At 41.1% G+C, this 23,199-nt stretch overlaps 1 protein-coding gene across 1 annotated transcript in view; it reads left to right on the top strand.

Moving 5' to 3' along the window:
* The window catches only part of adamts17 (ADAM metallopeptidase with thrombospondin type 1 motif, 17), a 142,090-nt gene that overhangs the window by 69,636 nt on the left and 49,255 nt on the right, over positions 1–23,199 (top strand). Inside the window, exon 9 of the mRNA XM_078257875.1 lies at positions 18,645–18,785. Coding sequence (XP_078114001.1) covers positions 18,645–18,785 — 141 coding nt within the window. The remainder of the gene's footprint in view (positions 1–18,644; positions 18,786–23,199) is intronic.

Here is a 23,199-nt window from a genome sequence, read left to right as displayed (position 1 = left end):
TGTTTCATGAATACAAAAGTTGGGTGGACCCCCCCCTCCTGGACTGAAAAATGTTGGATGACCCTCCCCTCAGCAAAGAATAAAAAGACACGACCCTCCCCTATTTTCCTCCAGTGGTCCATTCCATAAATACCAAACGGTCCCTAAAAATGATACAAATAATATAAAAAATGTCAGTTTGGGATTTGGGAACGCATATTTGAATGATATCGATACATTACTTGGATTCCTGGGAAATGGGTCGTCTTTTCCTGGGATCTGATTCATCTAATTTTCGGGAAAAATATTAAACCCTACCCTGGAGTGCTTTGACTGCTGGACAGGTTTTCTGTGTCTTTTGTCCACAAACACCGAGTGAACGAGTTCACTGTCTGATGTTTGTTGTGACAACAAGCACTGAGCCGACGTGACACTTAAGACAGACTGATTTCCAAACCTATCAGAAACTCCAGATTCTCTTCTTTTCATCCAGACCCTCTCCTTTTGCTCTTTTCTCTCTGCACATTCATGGAAATATAAAACTAGGAATGATCACCAATTAAATATTTTCCATTCTTACCTTATGGTGCTCAAGAGTAAATTTCAATAAATAAAATAATAAATACAATTCAAAAGACCCTTTTCTTTGCACAGCATCGCTTACTGCACCATCAAAAGAAATTTGTATTAACACATTATCGCGTCAACTTTGACAGCCCTACCATTTACACAATTTTTTTAATTCACTCCACTTCTGTGTGCCCTGTGCAGTGGAAATACAGAGGAAGTACTGTGTGACAAAATAAGTTTGTCATGGTCATGGTCAAGTCATGGTCCACTTACTCATCATGTGAACTGTGTAGAATGGAGGGAGATTGTAAACCCTGGCTAGGTCTAAATATGACCTTTGGTGTTGGATGTGAAGAGCGTGTAACGTTGTCCAACCCATATACAACCACTTGTTATGTGAGCAGTGTGTCACACTTAGGTCATGTGATGGGTCAGTTCCGTTTGCTGATGTAGACAGTTATTTATCAGGTTTGCTTTTATCTTATGAACCCTCTCAAACCCTCAGGTCTTCTGGCAGTGGTCTTTTATTAGTCCCAAAAGTTTAAACGACAAGTTATGGTGAGGCGTCCTTTTATTTCTATGCTCCACGTCTATGGAACAGCCTGCCTGAAGACCTGAGGGTTGCACAGAGTGTTGATATTTTTAAAGGCAAACTTAAAACCTACCTTATTTATTTATTAATTAATTATATAACTACTTATGGTCTAATTATTTATTTATATGTAGTTTGTTGGTTACGTTTTTTATTCTAGTTATTTATGTATCTGTATTTAATGGATTGTTGTTTTTTCCCCAATCTCTTTGTTTTTTCCAAGTTAGTGACATTCACATAAACAAAGTATTGTACAGATAAGTGATAACAAAAGGAGCTTCAAACCCATATACTGGACCTTCCACACGCCTGTCTTCAGGTCCCTATAGCCCACCCACTAAAAACAAACAAAAACCCAGCACTCATACTCGCGCGCACACACACACACACACACACACACACACACACACACACACACACACACTCACACGTCTACGTCATACAGTTCATTAGCTGTGAAAGGGGGCGTGGATAAAACATGGGGGGGCGGGCCAAATCATGACCAATGAAAACGGAACTCTGTTGAGTTCAATGATACCTCACACAATAGTGTACTAGATATGGGTCATTAGTTATTAAAGGAGGCGTGGCTTAAGCATATGGGGCGGGGCAAATCATCACCAATGAAAAGGGAACTCTCTGCTGAGTTCAATGATACCTCACACAAGACTCTACATTAAAAAGGTCATTAGTTATGAAAAGGGGCATGGCTAACGCATAGGGGGCGTGTCAACCCATCACCAATCAAAAGTAACTCTCTGCAGAGTTCAATGATACCTCACAGACTCACAAAGACTCTACCTTAAACGGTTCAAAAGCCATACAAGGGGGCGTGGCCTTATTGCATGGGCGTGGTTAAAGTATCACTGGCTCAGTATCACAAGTAGATCACACATTCTAAGTTTCACGTAAATCGGATGATGTTTGTCATATAAGGCTGATTTTCTGTTGCCAGCGGAGGGCGTTATGACCAAAAGTCAATATTGGCCTGTATATGTCCTCAGGCCACGCCCAAACCATCTGACGAAAATACCAGACCAAATTTGAAGTCCATCAGATGAAATCTCTAGGAGGAGTTCGTTAAAGTATAGCACCTTGACTTTTAGGCCTACTTCCTGTTGCCACTAGGGGGCGCTATGAATTTGAGCCAATATTGGCATGTAGATGTCGTCAGGGTTGGACTCTTATGAATCCTGAAAAGTTTCTTTTAATAACTTTTCATCTTTAACGTCTTAAGATGGCACAGACCAAATTTGTAGTTGATCGGATGAAATCTCTAGGAGGAGTTCGTTAAAGTACGACACGTGGAAATGGCCAAAATCGCACTAATTTCAAACTTTCAATTAAAAATGGCGGACTTCCTGTTGGGTTCAGAGTATGGCTCCAATGACGTTTTTTGTACCTCTTGACATGCTACATATGTGTACCAAGTTTCGTGAGTCTACGTAAACATACTGCAGCGGCTCAATTCTTTTAATTTTGTAGGGGGTGCTAGCCGAGCCGTTTTTGTGTGCCTATTCCCGAAACCCTTAAAATACGTAACTTTTCACCAGAATTGATGCGACTGCCAATTTTGGTGAATTTTTGCGTAAGTTAAGCCCCTCAAAAAGGTCATTAATTTGCCGAACGAAGGAAGAATAATAATTCCATCAGTTTCAATATGGCCTTCACCAGTGTTGGTGCTCAGGCCCTAAAAAACAAAACTAGAACTGCAAGCCGTTATAACGGGGTCCAAGCCTCCCGGTGCAAGTCGCCCCCGATGACCTGGGGAGTGCGCGAAAGCAGGACCCAACGCCTGACGGTGGGGAGGCAAACGTCAGTAAATATTGAAAAAGTGAGAGAAAAGAGTTGCATTTGTCCACTGTGAAGGTTGTAGAAACTTTGTCAGGGGGGTTAAGAAGTTTGTTTATTGTAGAGAACCAGGGGAGCACGCGAAAGCAAAAACCAAAACGTAACGGTGAGGAGGCAAACATCAGTAAATATTGAGTGTGAGCTGCACATTCCCATTGCAAATATCCCATTAACATTGATTGAGTAAAAGGGCCAAAACTGGTCTATGTTGACTATAGTGCCCCCTAACGGTCGATCTTCACCAAATTTGGTACAGAGCCTCAGAGTGGCAAGCCGAACAAGCATCACAAGTTTTGTGTTGATAGCAATTACAATGGCAGAGAAATGGCAATCGTAAATGTCTCATTTGCATGCATTGAGTTATTGGCCAAAACACAAACGTTGATTATAGCGCCCCCTAATGGCCGATCTTCGCACAATTTGGTAGAGAGCATGGAATAATTTTGCTGATAGCATTTATATGATAAAGTTTGTGTTTAGTAGCTAGCTAGGAAAATTAGTTTGGTCGTCAAATGCGCATACTTTATGTAGCAAAATTTTGGTCAGGTCCATCTGGAGATGCTACCAACCAGGTTTTGTGCAGATCGGTCACACGGCCTAGGACGAGTTAGAAAAATGTTTTTGCACATTGCGCGATATTGCGAAATAACTTCTTAGCGGAAATGGGCGTGGCCTATATCATGTGATTCAGCTTGATTCAAGTGTAATGTGGGAGCAAAAACACATTCTAGCCCCACCTAGTGGTCCACGTGTGTAATTTTTGGAGGTGTCCCATTAACACTGATTGAGTAAAAGGGCCAAAACTGGTCTACGTTGACTATAGCGCCCCCTAATGGCCAATCTTCGCCAAATTTGGAACAGAGCTTCAGAGCGGCATGCCGAATGAGCCTCACAGGTTTCGTGTTGATTGCGTTTACTGTGGCAGAGATATTGCAATTGCAAATTTCCCATTTAAATGCATTGAGTTATTGGCCAAAACACATAAGCGTTGATTATACCGCCCCCTAATGGCTGATCTTCACCACATTTGGAACAAAGCATCGTAGTGACATGTTGAACAATGATCACAAGTTCTGTGCTGATTACATTTAATTTGGCCGAGATATGATGTGATATGTGTGTGGTAGCCAGCTAGGAAAATTTGTTTGGCATTTCAAATGCGGATATTAACGTAACAAAATTGTTTTAATAACTTTTGGTCTGGTCCATCTGGAGATGCTACGTACCAGGTTTCATGCAGATTGGTCACATGGCCTAAGACGAGTTCGAAAAAGTTGGTTTTGTAAATTTAAAGTTATTCACATTAGTGTAAGTGGTGAATCCAAACGTGGGTCCCATAGGCCACACCCACTTTGACCAATCAGTACCCCACTGTAGGGGTGGCCTCAGGAGTTGCCCTAGATGATACCCATCAAATTGTGTAAAAATCGTATGAGCCGTTCATGAGATATCAACTTTTTGTACTTGTAGCCCTCAAATATGTGCGGGACCTCCAGAGGGTCATGGCTCTGACCCTGCTCACCCAGAAACTGGGGTAGTAGTGTGGAGAAAAAGGCAGTTGGTTGAGGGCCCTCGATCAACTCCGGGAGTCCGACTATGCAGATGTTATTACAGCGGCTGCGGGCCTCCAGGTCCAGCCTTCAACTTGGCGTTGCTAGCAGCTAGCTCAGCACACGTAGCTTCCAAAGATGACCGCCTTTAGTCAAACAATTCAGCGCTGGACTCTCGCAAAGTAATACGTTGCCCGTAATTACACACAGTCACTTGCACCAGGTTAATTTTAGACTCGAGGGCAGAGATGGTTGTCTTAAATTCAGCAGAAAGGTCTGCTATGTGGCCCTCCAGCAAGTTGGTCAGTGCAGCCATGCTTACGTCGCTAGCAGCTGCATCATCCTTTGGCGCGATGTCTTTTTTATTTTGCTTTGCAGCTTTAGAAACCATATCTGCGAAGGACATGCAATGTTGACAAGTTATATAAACTTATTGCAAAAGGTGAAGAAGGTAATACAGATTTTTTTTAGATGAAAGAATATGAAAGGGCTTGGGAACGGGAGTCAAATGTGTCTACCACTAGTCCACCATCTTTGAATCCTTATGGATTGTTTTTAACAATCTACAGTGTATGTACTTATTAGCCACTGTTTAGAGCTTTTATTTATTTTATTTAGTTATTTATATATTAATTATCTTTTGGTTTTAAGTGTCTTGCCTCTGGTGTTTCCTTTATGATGGCGTTTCCTCAGCTTGGTTCAACTAGGTTCCTGTTTTTAATGAATTCAATTTTGTCGATTTATGGGTGGGTGATTGCGGCTGAGGGGGGGCTGTGTATATCTGTGTGTGTGTGTGTGTGTGTGTGTGTGTTGGGGGGGAGGGGGGTATTGTACGAAGCTACATTTACATGTATGAAAAGTGCTATATAAATAAAGTCTGATTGATTGATTGAGCGTAATGACGCGGAAGACAGAAGCCTTAGTTTTCTGTTTCAAAAACAGTGAATGCTCCAGCTGATATGGTTTTTATTTTGTATTGTTTTATACAGAATCATGACTTGTCTAAGGGTTAAAAGACTTGCAGTGAGGGCATAAAAAGTGTCTAGGACTTGCATGTGAGCCAAGCTCAGCCGATTATTTCTTCACTCTGTGTGGCAGTAAGATGTCTCTTAAAGCTGGAATCATGCAGTCAGCACATAAAGCCCTCATTGACAGCCCAGTTACACAGAGCTAGTGCCAAATTTACCTGAAAATCATGCCAAACTGTGTAAACCTTTGTAGCCATTATGTGGCTGTGCCAGCTCCCTCATGACTTCTCACAGTTCACACTCAGCTGCCTTGGCTTCAGGGGCCAGGGAAGGTAAGACACTGGCTGCTGCCCATGCAATTTATTGAACTAGTGTTACATAAACACACACACACACACACACACACACACACACACACACACAAGGAAGTATTGTCAAGTAGCTATGAAAGCACTAAGGTGCTTGTATAAACTCTGAGCTCACTGCTGTTGAAACCTCAATCCATGATGCAAATACTGTTTTGCCATCAGCAACCAACACGCCAACCCAGCTTCAAGTCTACTTCTTTCACACTAAACTACAATGTTATCACAATACTTATGTTACCAATCCAATCCAACTTTATTTGTTAAGCGCTTTAAAACAACCAAAGTTGAACAAAGTGCTGTACAGAAGAATAAATAAGACATCATGAATATACATAATATAACATGAATACAAAATAATAGCTGCGCAATGAAAAACAATCAATCTAAATAATTAAAAGAAGTACAACAAGTCAACGTCTTACTAGGTGTCAAAGGCCACAGAGAAGAGATGGGTTTTAAGACGGGATTTAAAAACGGACAAAGAAGAGGCCTGTTTAACGTGCAGAGGCAGATCATTCCATAATTTAGGAGCCGCCACAGCAAAGGCACGGTCTCTTCTGAGCTTCCGCTTAGTTTTAGATTACAATACGATACGTTACAATACAATACGATATTTTTGCGATTTTCAACAGATTTAAAGATATAAACCAGGGGCAACCTTTTTAATATGAAGTACCATTTTAAAATGTTCTTGTTTATCAATGTGCCATCATCTACCGTGCCCGCTGAGGCAGTGTTATTTTTTAACTATCTTTTTTGTTTATTTGAATAGGGACAGATACAAAAAAACAGATTATTACACAAAGAACAATCCAATGCCTGTATCACAGTGTTTATAGCCATGGCTAATTCGCAACACCTGTCCCTAGAAGGGCTTTTAACAGTTAAAATAATATAGGAGTCAAATTTTTACAGTGAGTACAATAAAAAGTCCAAAAACCAGTTATTAGCAATAAAAATAAGTGTAGTAATAAGTGTAGTAAATAAACACATTCACTCAAGCTCACACAGATGCACACCTCGCATACACACAGCTATACATTTCATATGGCATGATCACACTGCTGCTGCTGTATGACCCATAGTTTTTTAAAGGTGGACATTTTAGTTAGAGTCTTTATATTTGTAGGAAGCCAGTTCCACAGATTGGCTCCTTTCACAGAAAAAACATTTTGGGAAAAAGATGTTTTACAAAATGGAACTTTACAGTCTCCACATACAGCAGCTCTTGTGGATCTGGAGGATTCCAGCATGTTCACAAATTTACAAAGTGGCTCAGGTGCAAGTCCAGTTGAACATTTAAAAAACAACTTTATGTATTTAAGATTAACAAAGTTTAAGATTTTATGTTTATTTAAAATGTAACCGTGATGGAATCGAATGGGCTTTTTATCTAAAATTTTTAGGGCACAGGCTCTCAATAGGCTTTAGGGTAGTTTGGCTAGCCTGGGACCAAAAAGTGGTGCAGTACGACGGCTGGGACAGGATCATAGTGTTCAGAAAGACATGAGCACATTCAAATGTTAAACTGCTCCTGATCAACCTGAAACAGTTCATACTGGCCTTCATTTTTCTTGAGATGTTTTTAATATGACTTTTAAAATTTAGCTGAGAATCTAAAATCACTCCTAACTATTTTTCTTCTACCTGATCGATGAGTTCACCATTCATTTTAATGTTAATTTATTATCCACTTTCTTGTTATAGAAAAACACATAGATTTAGTTTTCCTCAGATTAAGTGTTAAACATGATTTGTTTAGCCAATCAAACACTTTCTCAAGACTTTTAGTCAATGTACTGCTGATAACAATAGGGCTTTTGCCGGACACATAAACCACAGTGTCATCGGCATACATCTGTATTTAACGAACCTCTGTATGTATGCATGTGTGTTTGTGTATCCGTTCTTTCAAATATCATCCGATCTACTTTCACTTGGCTTCCTGGGTACCCTATGAACTAGGCATTTGGAATTTGGAGCAGTTTGGACAGCATTGGCTATTAATAAACTGGGAATAAAACTAAACGGCTGTATAGTAAAGGTTGAGAAAAAACGGTAAAAAATAGCAACCTGTGTTCAGGCTTTCACAGTCAAGCATGTCTTGGCAGTGGGCTACCGGTGTCGTGCCAAAAAGTGATCATCTGCCAAAAGCTTATTGTCTACCCTACATGCAAATGATGAAAATTAATCGTACACACATTACGGAGCCCAGGCTCTTGGGCTCTCCAGCATGTTGTTTTGTTGCCGATGGTTGCTCACATATGTCCGGCTGTTCTGCACCCTGTAGTGGCTTCCCCAGCAGGCTGAGCCAACTCTCTGCTTCCCCCGCCCGGTCCAGATCGCCTAATACTACCTTGATGTGTGACAGCTACAAGAAAAAAAAAGGGGGATAAGTTGAATCTCTAGATAAGCTGTAGCCGAACCACGCCTGATTGAACCGTGCTGCAACATGTATTACAGGTTGAGTTTTATGAAAAAGAAATTATAAAAAAACAAACAACTTCATGAGGCCTGTGACCGCGCAGTCCTGCTTTAAAATGTCTACTTAAAGTTAAAAGAGAGGCATTATCAGCATAATGTACTTCAAGGTGGAGATTTCAACACTTTTTAAATGTGATATTTTGTGAGGAAAATCTGACTCTGCAACATAACCAGCAACATTTCTCTGTCAGGTAAATGCAATAATACAATGTTTTTCTCTGAAGTACAAGTACACAGTGAGTCAATAATATACAGTGTGGTTGCCTATTAAGTACTTTGGGGTCCTTCTGTAAGTTATTTAAAGAGTACAATGGTTCTGGAGAAAGCTACAAGCAGCAATACAGGAGGCCAAGCAATCGGCCCGTTCCAAACACATTTCCAGGCACATGTTAAACGGGCACTGCACTAGATGTGTAGTGTATTGATACAGTATTGCCATGGAACACACACACACACACACACACACACACGACTGTGCGGAGATAAATTCAGCCAGCCCAAAAAAATAATTTTAATCATGAAAGCCAAGGCTGGCATCATAAAGTGAATGGATCGCTTGGCTTATCTTAGAAGAGTTGAAGGCGGCGAGTGTTGCTGAACCTCCTAACAATGCTGTCCTTCCACTCACAAACATGACAATAGGCTACATGGGCAAACTGTTATAAATGAGTATTTCGGTATTAAAAGGTTATCTAACCCAAGTCTGCTGCCAGCAGTTTGCCCATTTTTCTAACCCTCAACTCTGAGTTGATTTACCCTGAGATGGGAAAACTCTGAGTTTTTGGTTTCACAGCTGATTTGAGTTCAATCAACTCAGAGTAGGTTGACTCAGAGTTAAGCGCCTGCACCACCACTATAAAAAGGCAGCATGAATGGAGCCATGATACTACAATTCACCATGGTAACAACCACAAACAAACTGGTCGGCAGAAATACTCATGCGCACATCGAGTTTGAACATGTATTTCGTTAAAAAAGCAACACAGCGGCTGCTGCAAAAGAGACAGAATTTATCTGTATTTTTTCATCTGTGTTTTCTTTCTCACAGGATAAATAAAGGTATTTCCACCATAAATTGGTGCATATATATATATATATATATATATACAGTCAGGGCCATAAATATTGGGACATCGACACAATTCTAATCTTTTTGGCTCTATACACCACCACAATGGAGTTGAAATGAAACGAACAAGATGTGCTTTAACTGCAGACTTTCAGTTTTAATTTGAGGGTATTTACATCCAAATCAGGTGAACGGTGTAGGAATTACAACAGTTTGTATATGTGCCTCCCACTTTCTAAGGGACCAAAAGTAATGGGACAATTGGCTGCTCAGCTGTTCCATGGCCAGGTGTGTGTTATTCCCTCATTATCCCATTTACAAGGAGCAGATAAAAGGTCCAGAGTTCATTTCAAGTGTGCTATTTGCATTTGGAATCTGTTGCTGTCAACTCTCAATATGAGATCCAAAGAGCTGTCACTATCAGTGAAGCAAGCCATCATTAGGCTGAAAAATCTAAACAAACCCATCAGAGAGATAGCAAAAAACATTAGGTGTGGCCAAATCAACTGTTTGGAACATTCTTAAAAAGAAAGAACGCACCGGTGAGCTCAGCAACACCAAAAGACCCGGAAGACCATGGAAAACAACTGTGGTGGATGACCAAAGAATACTTTCCCTGGTGAAGAAAACACCCTTCACAACAGTTGGCCAGATCAAGAACACTCTCCAGGAGGTAGGTGTATGTGTGTCAAAGTCAACAATCAAGAGAAGACTTCACCAGAGTGAATACAGAGGGTTCACTACAAGATGTAAACCATTGGTGAGCCTCAAAAACAGGAAGGCCAGATTAGAGCTTTGCCAAACAACATCTAAAAAAAGCCTTCACATTTCTGGAACAACATCCTATGGACAGATGAGACAAAGATCAACTTGTTCCAGAGTGATGAGAAGAGTATGGAGAAGGAAAGGAACTGCTCATGATCCAAAGCATACCACCTCATCAGTGAAGTATGGTGGTGGTAGTGTCATGGCGTGGGCATGTATGGCTGCCAATGGAACTGGTTCTCTTTGTATTTATTGATGATGTGACTGCTGACAAAAGCAGCAGGATGAATTCTGAAGTGTTTCGGGCAATATTATCTGCTCATATTCAGCCAAATGCTTCAGAACTCATTGGACGGCGCTTCACAGTGCAGATGGACAATGACCCGAAGCATACTGCGAAAGCAACCAAAGAGTTTTTTAAGGGAAAGAAGTGGAATGTTAGCGCAAATGGGCGTGGCCTATCTAATCAGATTCAGCTAGATTCAAGGAACACGTGGATGTAGGTTTCTAATATGCAATGTGTAATTTGGGAGTTATAGGCAAAAACACTTTGACGTCATTATAGCGCCACCTAGTGGTCCATATGTGTATTTTTTGGTATGTGAGGCCCATGAACCACTGTACATCTACACTGTAAATTTGAAGTTGCTCACATTAGTGTAATGGCCCGGACACACAGAGCCGATAATCGGCCATTGGACAGTCTGGCAAGGTCAGTGACTCGAGTCTGTTCGGTGTGTTCTGTGCCGCCGTCCTTCATTTTGGCCGATTTGACATGTATAATCGGCGGGGCAGGCACTGCCGGCAGTCGGACTCAAATTACCCATCTGATTGGTTGAGTGCTAACCCGGAAACGGGGAGCGGAATGAGCGTGACTAAAGTCTCTCAAAATCTGATGAAAATCTTTTAAACTGACCTTTGTTGATCTGAAATGAAGACAGATTCAGCAACTGCATGGCCTATTTGTCTCTTAAAATGTTTTCAGAAACACGTTTCGGTGAACTAATTTAGTACAATATAAGATCGTATTCTGAACAAGCCGTCATGACAGTCTGTCTTTGAATTTCCGGAGAGCCACGTGACAAGTTCGTCCAATCAGCTGCCGGTTTTCATTTTTGGGCGACAATACAGATTAGTACCGCCTGCTGTTATGGAGATGTATTACGTCTCATCGCTTTGGTGTGTTCCGAAGCTCTTTTTTGACCAATTTGGGGAGACTGATCAGCCCAACTGCCTTTTCTGCCGATGTTTGGCCGTCGGTTCTGTGTCTGGCCTTAAGTGGTGAATCCAAACCTGGGTCCCATAGGCCACGCCCACTTTGACAAATCAGTACCCCACTGTAGGGGTGGCATTAGGAGTGACCCTAGATGGTACCATCAAAATTTGGTAAAAATCGGATGAGCCGTTCATGAGATATAAACTTTTTGTATTTGTAGTGCCCCCTAGTGGCCAATTTTCGTAAAATTCGTTGGGGAGCCTCAGAGGGTCATGGCAAACAAGAATCTAAAGCTAAACCTTTTTTGTGCCAGTGCCCCCCCCTATCCATTATCCAAGTCCCTAACCACCCCCCATTAAATAAGATGTAGGCTAATTGCCCCGAATATTAATGATTACACCCTAATATTAGGCTTATTATTGTTGTTACTATTGTTATCAAAAATAATAAAAAAAATCATATCACTGAATGACAAACAACACATTTATTAGTTTTCCAGGTATCAAAAAAGCCATGTGAATAGAAATTATATTTACAGGTGTTCTAACCATTTGACATTCAATTTAAATTAGGTAACAACAGCCAATCAGAACGACTAGATATGTAACATTCAAACTTTAATTAGGTATTACAAACGCTAGCCGTAGCTGATTGGCCCAGTAGCCAATCAGAAACAGTTAGCAATGTAACATTCAAATCTATTTTTCATTCATCTAAATCTATAATTTCCAACGGAAAACAAGCTGGCACTTATCAAGGGGTAAAAGCAGAAGGATTTACAACCTTTGAAAATTAGTGAGAGCCCTGCTTCGATTATTTTTGCACAGAACTCTTACTCAGCAATGATTTGAAGGACTGTCAAATTGATGATTGAAACCATAATTTGAATTACACTACTGAATAACGGAGAAATGCAGGGAAACATGTTTTGTCTCCAACAAGGTGACATAAAGAAGCACACCCAGTGAAAAAAGATAATAAAGAATACATGACAGGACTTCACATGATAACATTCAGAACTTGGATACATTTTTACATTTTTCGGTGGATCCTTGCAGACTAAAGGAATATAAATAATTGAGGAATCAACAATTATTCAGACTTAATGATGCTTCAAAGTTATGAAGCTGACACTTTTTTCAGTCTCATGTTTACTATGCTGTTATAAAATGTAGACTCTAACTCTCATAACGAGGTGCAGCATGCATATGTTGACAAAAGTTTAAACGTATAATAATATGCTATACAGCTAAAGTAGGCACCGGGTAGGGTAGACTCACCTGCAGCCACACCAGGCCAGTGACAGGCAATTAATTCAGACTCTGCTCTAATCGCCTGTTTTGCGAGTAAATAGCAGAAAAAAAACATTTGGAGAAACGCAATCCCACATCGCGCTGCGTTTTGAGGAGGTGTGAGAATCCCGTACAGTCAACAGTAACATCACTGCCTCTATCACTTCCACAAGAAAGTTTAAAATCACCAAACACAAGCCCTGAACTGCCCAGGAGTTTGTGAAACAGCTAAATGCGCCAAACAAAGCTGACAGAAGAGAATAAGAGTTATGATACACCGTCTCGTCCAGTTGCAGTGCCGTAAATTGGCAGGTTTTAATGTTGCAGACCACTGTTTTTTGCAAGTAGTTTAAAGTGTAAACATGTATTGTTATTGTGAATCTTTGGTTTAACTCTTAAGAAACGCTTGAAATTCCATGCTTTTTAGTCTAAACGGCATACCCAAATTAAAGGTGGTACAGCTCCCATATACTTTGACACTCTCGGGTGTGCCTGATATCATTGGAAAGGTAACACTCTCAAGTTTGTGTTACAAGTGTCAGGGTGATTCTAGGCCTTAGTGACACAGAGTTACAGAGGCTAGAATGGAGGTTTTTTATTTCCGTCCAAGTCATACATCTGTAAAATGATTAAAATACACTGCTGTAAACACATCTGGTGAGATATAGACAACATAAGGCCATAGCCACATGTCTCAGCTTACTACAAAAAAAAGACTCAAAAATGGATTTTATATGACTTTGTCTACAAATATGTCTGTCCATTTTTCTTATTTCCATTTGAAAAGTGCAAAGAAAAAAGCCAAAAAAGTGCAAAATTCAAACCTCAAATACACAAACACCCACATCAATCACACACATACTTGAAATAACTATATACATAAATATATAGAAATAAGTAATTATAAATGGTTCAGGGAGTGGTATGCATCATTTATATCCCTTTTTATGGAGAAAAGTTGAGATAACTCAGCACTGGATGAGAAAAACCAATACGTGCTTGGTGTGTATTGGAACGTCTCCTCATTGGCTAAAACGGTAGGTGGGTCTTGTAACATGGAAATCTAACTGGTCCGAGCAAATGTCGATCGAACACACGTGGCTCTGACATCACGTCAGAGGGATCCTCGGCTTCCCATAGGGCTATCGAAGGATACACTGAACGTATTGGCTCAAACAAGGTATCTGTGGAATCCTTACACCTCAGAGAATACAGTATGTAGAGCATGTAGAAGCCACTGGTGAGAAGCGAGCCGTGATACAAGTGCGAAAATGAAAAACTGCTTAGGGTTTTTCCATTGAAATTTGGCCAGAAACTTCAAGATTGTGAGGCAAACAGCTCGTTTTGGATAAAATGGCTTGGATATTCCATTTCCTTGGATTGTTGGCGAGGTGTGGAAATAAAAGTTTTTGGGAAAAAATCGCCGCTGTGCATAGTGGGACAACGAAAAAGGTATGGATGCACTCTCGACTCTAGACACCAGCTGCGCAGTCTACGGCTGTATTTCTTTATTTTCTTTAACTTTATAACAGTTGTATAACTGCTATAAATCATCTTGTGCTTTGTGTGTGGGCTTAATTGAATCATGAGAGGCTAAGCTTTTAATTGTGTTGCATGACTGTATATTTTGAAGATTTAATGCTTTCAAGTTATAAAAACGCAACAACCAGAGATGGGGACTCGAGTCTGAGACTCGGACTCGAGTCGCACTTAAGTCCCACAAACAAATGACTTCAGATTTGACTCGGACTCGACCCAAAAGACTTCAGACTTGACTTGCGACTCGACCCAAAAGACTTCAGACTCGAGCTTCGAGACTCGTCAACAACATGTTTTCATGGAATTATTGCTTTTTAAATCTAAATGTATTCATGTATTTCTATTTTCTTTTATTGGCGCATATACGTTGGGGAAACGTATGACGAGCTGCATGTGCCCTGCCCTTTGCCATAATGTGCAACGTAACGCATGCGTTATGCCTTATGTGCGTGCACTCACACACACGCACGAACTTCATCAGGCATCTCAAAACGCACCCAGATAGGTCAGTCACACACGCTAAGAAAGTGAAACGTTACATTTAGCATATATCGTCACAGGTAACAAGCTAACCATCGCAAAATGTTGTGTTAATGCTGGGAACAGGTACATTGTATCTTTATAGTTAGTAGTTGCTGAAGCTCAGACATCCATGGTGCACAGGAGGTGGGACGCACGGATCCATCTCCCCAGGAACAAACGCTGTGCCGGATGGGCAAACTCATGTGATGCGAAAATGATCCTGTGGATGATTTGTAGGCTATTAAGTGAACAGGGTGTACCCGGTCCACCAAACACTGGGCCGTCTTGACTGTCTTAATTCTGCACATATTTCTGTTACTTTAGTCCTATTTACTATTTCATTATTTCATCCATGCGTGGCACAGCGAATCCGTGCGCACTGTCACCTGCCGTGGAGACGCTGGCCTTACTAACCTCTCCTCCTCTGAGTCGGGTCTCCCTCGCGCTGGACTCAGTTTCATTGAGCATACTAACTAACTGTGAAAATAAATAAATTGCATTAGATCAGTGTGTTCAAACTGCTTATTGTGCGTAATTTCAACTGACACTGAGATGCATGTTGTTCTGTAACTGGTGTGGTGCTGCCACTATTCTCTTGATTTCCACTTCGACATTAGATTTTTTTGAGTGAAAGAGACATTACATTTAGCATATATCACCACAGGTAACAAGCTAACCATCGCAAAGTGTTGTGCTAATGCTAGGAACAGACATATTGTATCTTTGTAGTTGTATCCATATGATGTGACAGCTTTAGGTTAATATTTCACCAGGTCAGAGGGCTAGAGGGATGTGTTAAGTAGAGCCCATAAAGTCACCCCACAACCAATTTTAATACTGTACTGTCTGGATGGTAGCCACAGGACATGCTTAGAATTCATAAGATTTAACAATACAGTGTTAGGGACAGATCAGATGGCCAGAGACTTGAGACTTGACTTGGACTCGTGGCAAAAGACTTGAGACTTGACTTGAACTTGCCCCTCAAAGACTTGAGACTTGACTTGGACTCGAGCTCAAAGACTTGAGACTCGACTTGGACTTCCAAAAAATGACTTGTGAACATCTCTGACAACAACACAGCAACAAAGTGTGCCGTCCACGGTACAGTGAACCATGAGAGGTTAAACTAGCCTTCAAACAAATGCCCCCAAAGGGCACCTGAACGCCCCCCTTTCCAAAATATTGCTTCCAGTGCCCCCTGTCATCTTCTGAACACCCCCTGGGGGCGGTACCACCACCATTGAGAAATACTGATCTAAGGTTTCGCGTTGATAGCATTTATTTTGGCTGAGATATGGCAATATGTTTTCGTTGCTAGCTACACAAATTTGTTCGTACGCAATTTGCGCAATTTTAATCCGATAAAAATTGTTTTGATAACTTTTTGTCAGGTCAGTCGGGAGATGCTACGTAAGTTTCATGCAAATCGGTCGCACGGTCTAGGAGGAGTTTGAAAAAGTAGGTTTTTCATAAATTACGATTTGTTTGTGCATAAAAGTCTAGGTGGAAATGGGTGGATATGTGTATTTCTAATGTGCGATATACGATTTGGGAGTTGCTATAGCACCACCTAGTTGTGGAAGTGGCTGGATTCTTTTGTCTGAGGTCCTTGCAGGGATCTGGACCAGTCCTGAAAATGGCACCCCACCACCATATACGGTTTAGGCTGTAGTTGGACTTTTAGTCGGACAAAAATAATAAGAAGAAGAATCCTTAGGAAAACAATAGGGTTCCACAGCTCCACTGGATCTCTGAAGGTTTCCAGCCCCCTCGGGCTTGGACCCCTAATTTATGCAATATCCTCAACCCGCAGACAGGTGGAAGAGGTGAAAAAGAGGGTGCAGGACATTAAACGGCATACTAAAGAAAAAGTTGCATTTAACAGGGCACAGGCAAAGGAAAACTGGTGCAGGTCCCCCAGAAGTACGCAAATTGACCACAATTGAAGAGGTTGTGCAGCAAACGCTGGTTGCTGAACAGGTGGAAGGGGGGGGATACTTATTTTCGTAACAATCAAGTATCAAAAACTGAGGAGGACACGCTGTTGGATGCTGTCCTCTCCTACTTCAATGCCTAACGAATCAATAAACAAATTAATAACATAACTAATAACACTGGTTGGACTGTCTGTTTCAGACTGATACCTCCGGTTCAGGCTGGTCCTTATCCTTAACACGTGCCTTTTTCAGTCACGGAAAATACTTTTTAATACTCATCTGGATTGAAGCAGCAAACATTCAGTGTAAGAGTAAACAATTACATAACATTTATCATACGTTTATTTGATTCACAGCTGCTACATATAGTGTTTTGACCTCGACAACCCAACTGCATTTTACCGCAAACTTGCGACTAGATAACTTTCTAAAGCAGGTGCAATCCTTTGTTGGCTAAGAGTCGGGTCGGGACTCCAACATTAACACACTGACAACATTGTATTCAGAATATAAAATATTTGTATAGCACTTTTTAATTTGTGATTGTATAAAGGTGTTCACGAGATAGATACCAACCTTTCGTGAACTTGTGAATTTCGCCAGCCGGCTTCTTTCCTTTATGGAGACAGACGCTGTGTGCACGGTGAGAGGAGGTGTGTGTGTGTGTGTGTGTGTGTGTGTGTGTGTGCGTGCACCACCACACATTAGTCTATGTGTGGGAAACACTGTACTGAATATCCACTCAGAGAACTCACACATGAGAATGGAGTAAGACTGTTTGTTGTTTGTATCATAGTAGTGATCCAAAAAGCCTTCTTTTGCAAGATGTATTTTTAATGTCTTCTTCCCAATGACGCTGTTTTTGTTCCTACACATTTAATAAACGACAGGAATATAACAATGTGCATTATAGATACAAAAATCTGTATACATAAAAGTAGGTGATACATGATGATATTTGATGCTGCCTGAGCAGAGAAACTATGCAGGAGAAAGTGATGCATAAAACAAAGCTGGACTGGAAAAGAATTGAATAAATCACACACCTCAGTCACAACTTGCATATACTGATCTGACCATCAAATTTGCCATATGTCTACACAAAGGAATGTTTCAGTTTCCAAGGTAATCAGAATCAGTTTTATTGGCGAAGTATACTTACATACACAAGGAATTTGACTTTGGTAAGTGTTAACTCTCTATGCATTCAACAAATAGACATGTAGTAGTAAACATTCGGTAGACAAATAGTAATATAGACACATACTTTACAATAGAGACAACAATATGCATATAGGCACATAACATATACAAAAATACAAATATACAAATAAGACAATATCAAGACAAGTACACATGGAGTGGGATGTAAGGTGCAAAAAGTAATAGTGCAAAGTAGTGTGCAAGATGCATATTGGAATGATAATCCTTACACTGTCTACTTAACATGCACATAAATATTGCTCATTGAAAAAATGCTTCAAAATATATCTACAAAGACGGTTTGAAAAGATGGCTGGTTGACTTTAGGGCTGCAAGTAACGATTATTATCATTAACGATAAATCTGCCGATTATTTTCTTGGTTAATCGTTTTGTCTATAAAATGTCAGAAAATTGTGAAAATGATCCAGCCCAGTTTCTCAAAGTCCAAGGTGATGTCTTTAAATGTCTTGTTTTGTCAGTCTAAAGCTCAAAGATATTCAGGTCAATATGATATAAAATGGAAAAAGTCAGGAAATGTTAATATTTGAGAGGCTGAAAACAGCATTTTCTGCCATTTTTGCATAAAGAATTACCTTAAATCGATTATCAAAGTTGGTGTTTATTTTTCTTTTTTCGATTAGTCGACTTATCGATGCAGCTCTAGTTGACACCCTTGTTCGAGAAGCAGCTTTACTCTTTGACGCAGTGTCTATGTGTCCATGTCTTGTCCTCAGCATGGGCATGAGCCATGATGACGACCATGCCACCTGCACTGGTCACTCGGACATCATGTCTGGGGAATGGGTGAAAGGAAGAAACCCCAGTGACCTGTCCTGGTCCTCCTGCAGCCGCGACGACCTGGAGAACTTCCTCAGGTGAGGCTGATCTTGAAGACATGTTTTACATACATGCTGTAAGATAGTGTTTTTCGTTTTTTAATTAATTTCAATTTTATTCATAGTGTCATACAGAAGTCATGTCAGGAAACTTACAGATAGAGTAGGTCTAGGTCAGGTTACTTTATTTGTAGGTAAATTTGATGCACAGTTAAAAGGTGCAGGGCTTTCAGGACACAGTTCAGAAAACACAGACAACATATAATGGGACAATGAATAACAATGCAAACAGTGTCCCAGTGCTAATCAAGATGCTACAATATCTAATAATACCAATAAAAACACTTAAAACTGACTACTATAAAATCTAAAAACCAATGAACAAGTAAGTAGAGTGGCTCTCAGCATCAGATACCGACACAAAAGGCACCCTTTATAATAATAATAACTTTTATTTATATAGTGTCTTTCAAGAAACCCAAGAACACTTTACAGAATTACTGTTGCTAAACTAAAGGAGGTTGTAGGCTGTGGTAAACAGGTGGTGTTTCAGGAGTTTTTAAAAAAAAACCTCCTGCAGGGAGGGTGTTCCAGAGGGATGGGGCTGCAACACTAAAGGCTCTGTCGCTGAAGGTACAGAGGCTGGTGTGGGGAATGGAGAGCAGGCCAGCGTCTGAGGACCGCAGGTTTCGGGGTGGGGTGTATGGATGGAGGAGGTCGGAGAGGTACTGGGGGGGGGGGCAGGACATGGAGGGATTTGTAGGTGAGAAGGAGGATTTTATATGTGATGCAAGACAGTGAATGTGGATGAGAGTTGGGGTGATGTGCTGCCAGGTCTTGGTGTGGGTGAGGACCCTGGCAGCAGAGTTTTGAACATACTGGAGCCTGTCTAGGGTTTTGCTGGGGACCCCAAGACAGGACTCCATTGCAGAAGTCCAAACGGGAGGTTTTGAAAGCATGAATGATGGTTTCTGCCATGGAGTCAGAGAGTGATGACCGGAGTCTGGAGATGTTTTTGAGATGAAAAAAGGCTGATTTGGTTATGGATTTGATGCAAGTATGGAAAGAGAGGTTGAAGTCCAGGATTACACCAAGGTTGAGGACCTCAGATGATGGGCAGATGGCGCACCCATCAACATCCAGGATGAGATCTCCAACCTTCTGGAACAGCGCCTTGGGGGCCACAACCAAGAGCTCTGTTTTATTGCTGTTCAGTTTGAGTAGGTTGTTGCACATCCAGGCTTTGATGTCATGCAGACAGTTGACCAGGGAGAGGGGAGGGGAGCTGAGTGGATAGTTTGGTGCTGATATAGAGCTATGTATCATCGGCGTATGAGTGGAAACTGAGACCATGTTGCCGGATATTGGGAGCATGTAGATGGTGAAGAGCATGGGTCCAAGCACAGAGCCTTGAGGCACGCCTTGGTTGACTGGAGCTGTATCAAAGCGGGAGTTGCTAATACAATTCCCCCAAGAGCAAGCATTTAGTGCGACAGTGGCGAGGAAAAAATTTCTTTTAGGGAGAAACCTCGGGTGGTGAGGAAAACTTCCTTTTAGGGAGAAACCTCGGACAGACCCAGGCTCTTGGTAGGCAGTGTCTGACGGTGCCGGTTGGGGGTGTGATGAACATTGGCAATAATAGTCACAATAAAGATAATGGAACTATGACTAGAAATAGTAGTTGCAGTAGTTCATGGTGTAGCAGGGCACTGCAGGGCGTTACAGGGTGTAGCAGGACGTAGCAGGGCACTGCAGAGCGTAGCAGGGTGTAGCAGGACATAGCAGGGCGCAGAGCAGGACCACGGCGACAGCTGCAACCATGATTTAGGTGCCACCTAATCCAAGGAAAACTGCTGGGCGACAAAAAACATAAGGGCTCTGGGGAATAAGCTCCCCAGAGCTAGGTTAGTCACAAGCACTTCTGGGACATGGATGCACACAGATGGAAAGAGAGTGGAGAGAGAAGCTCAGTGTGTCAAAGGAAAGAAGTCCCCCGGCAGTCTAAAACTATAACAGCATAATTAAGAGCTGGTGCAAGGCAAACCTGAGCCAGTTCCATAAGGGTTGGTAGATGAAACTGACGACTATGAAGAGAAGCAGAGAAGCGAAGGGGTGCCGTGTCTGCAGCTTACACCCTCCCCCTGCTGGTCTAGGTGAACGCTGCAACTCCTCACTCCCTAACTATAAGCTTTATCAAAGAGGAGAGTTTTAAGTTTACTCTTAAATGTGGTGACGGTGGCTGCGTTCTGAAGACGGACCGGGAGCTGGTTCCACAGGAGAGGAGCCTGATAGCTGAAGGCTCTGGCTCCCATTCTACTTTTAGAGACTCTAGGAACCACAAGTAACTCTGCATTCTTGGAGCGCAGTGCTCTAGTGGGACAATAAGGTACTATGAGCTCTTCAAGATATGATGGTGCTTGACCATTTAGAGCTTTGTAGGGCAGGAGAAGGATTTTAAATTCAATCCTGGATTTTACAGGAATCCAATGCAGAAAAGCTAATACAGGAGAAATATGATCTCTTTTCTTAGTTTTTGTCAGAACACACGCTGCAGCATTCTGGATCAGTTGCAGAGTCTTAAGGGACTTATTTGAGCAACCTGATAGGAAGGAACTACAGTAGTCCAGCCTGGAAGTAACAAATGCATGGACTAGTTTTTCAGCATTGTTTTGAGACAGAATGTGCCTAATTTTGGCAATGTTACGAAGGTGAAAAAAGGCTGTTCTTGAGGTTTGTTTTAAGTGGCCGTTAAAGGATATATCCTGATCAAAAGTAACTCCTAGATTTCTGACAGTAGTGCTGGAGGCCAGGGCAATACCATCCAGAGTAGCTATAGCTGTAGATAATGAGGTTTGGAGGTGTTTAGGGCCCAGCACAATAACTTCAGTTTTGTCTGAGTTTAACATCAGAAAATTGTAGGTCATCCATGCTTTTTATATCTTTAATGCATGCTTGAAGTTTAACTAACTGACTGGTTTCGTCTGGCTTGATTGATAGGTATAATTGGGTGTCATCCGCATAACAAGTTAATTGAGTGTTTCCTAATAATATTACCTAGAGGAAGCATATATAAGGAGAATAGAATTGGTCCAAGCACTGAGCCTTGTGGAACGCCATGGCTTACTTTAGCGTGCCTGGACGATTCATTGTTAACATTAACAAATTGAGATCGATCAGAGAAGTAGGACTTAAACCAGCTTAGTGCGATTCCTTTAATGCCAACTAAATGTTCCAGTCTCTGTAACAGGATGGTATGGTCAATAATGTTGAATGCAGCACTAAGATCTAGTAGGACAAGTACGGAGACAAGTCCTTTGTCTGAAGCAGTTAGAAGGTTGTTAGTAATTTTCACCAGTGCCGTCTCTGTGCTATGATGCATACTAAATCCTGACTGAAAAATGACTCAAATAAACTATTCCTATGTAGAAAATCACATAACTGATTAGCGACTACCTTCTCAAGGCTCTTGGAGAGAAAGGGGAGATTAGATATAGGTCTATAGTTGGCTAAGACCTCAGGATCGAGGGTAGGTTTTTTCAGATGAGGTTTTATCACAGCTACTTTAAATGACTGCGGTACATAACCTGTTATAATAATAAAAGACATATTGATCATATCTAATAATGAAGTGTTAACCACGGGTAACGCTTCTTTAAGTATCCTCGTTGGGATGGGGTCTAAGAGACCTTTAACATTAATTGTTGCAGGTCTAGGATAAAAGCAGTCTAAGTAGACGTCAGGTCTTGTCATTCTTTTTAGTGGTCCTGCGTTTAAAGATGAACCGTTAGAAGTTGAGGGCAAGAGGTGATGAATTTTATCTCTAATTGTTAGAATTTTATCATTAAAGTCGTCACTACTCAGAGCTATAGGAATAGATGGCTCAATTGAGCTGTGACTCTCTGTCAGCCTGAAAAGAAACCTTGGGTTGTTCCTATTTTCTTCTATTAGTGATGAGTAATATCTGATGAGTAAAAGTCTGATCTGGCATTTCTGAGTGCCTTCCTATATGTTTTCAGACTGTCTTGCCAATCTAAACGAGATACTTCCAGTTTGGTGGAACGCCATTTACTTTCAAGTTTTCGCGAGGTTTGTTTTAATTTGCGAGTTTTGGAGTTATACCAAGGTGCTGGTTTCCTTTACTTAATCATCATCTTTTTGAGGGGAGCAACAGAGTCTGAAGTCATTCACAGCGAGGCCGTAGCACCGTCTACAAAATTATCAATTTGGGAGGGACTAAAGTTAACATAACAGTCCTCTGTTATATTGAGGCACGTCATTGAGTTAAATGCTATTGGAATATCTTCCTTAAATGTTGCTATAGCACTGTCAGATAGGCATCTAGTGTAGAAGCTTTTATCTAATTTCGTATAGTCGGGTAGTAGGAATTCGAAAGTTATTAACAAATGGTCTGATAATAAAGGATTCTGCGGAAATACTATTAAATCTTTAATTT

Source organism: Sander vitreus, chromosome 1 (genome assembly GCF_031162955.1).
Source record: "Sander vitreus isolate 19-12246 chromosome 1, sanVit1, whole genome shotgun sequence".
Classification (NCBI taxonomy): domain Eukaryota; kingdom Metazoa; phylum Chordata; class Actinopteri; order Perciformes; family Percidae; genus Sander; species Sander vitreus.
The sequence above is the reverse complement of the archived record's forward strand: the minus strand, read 5'-3'. Positions and strand labels throughout refer to the sequence as shown.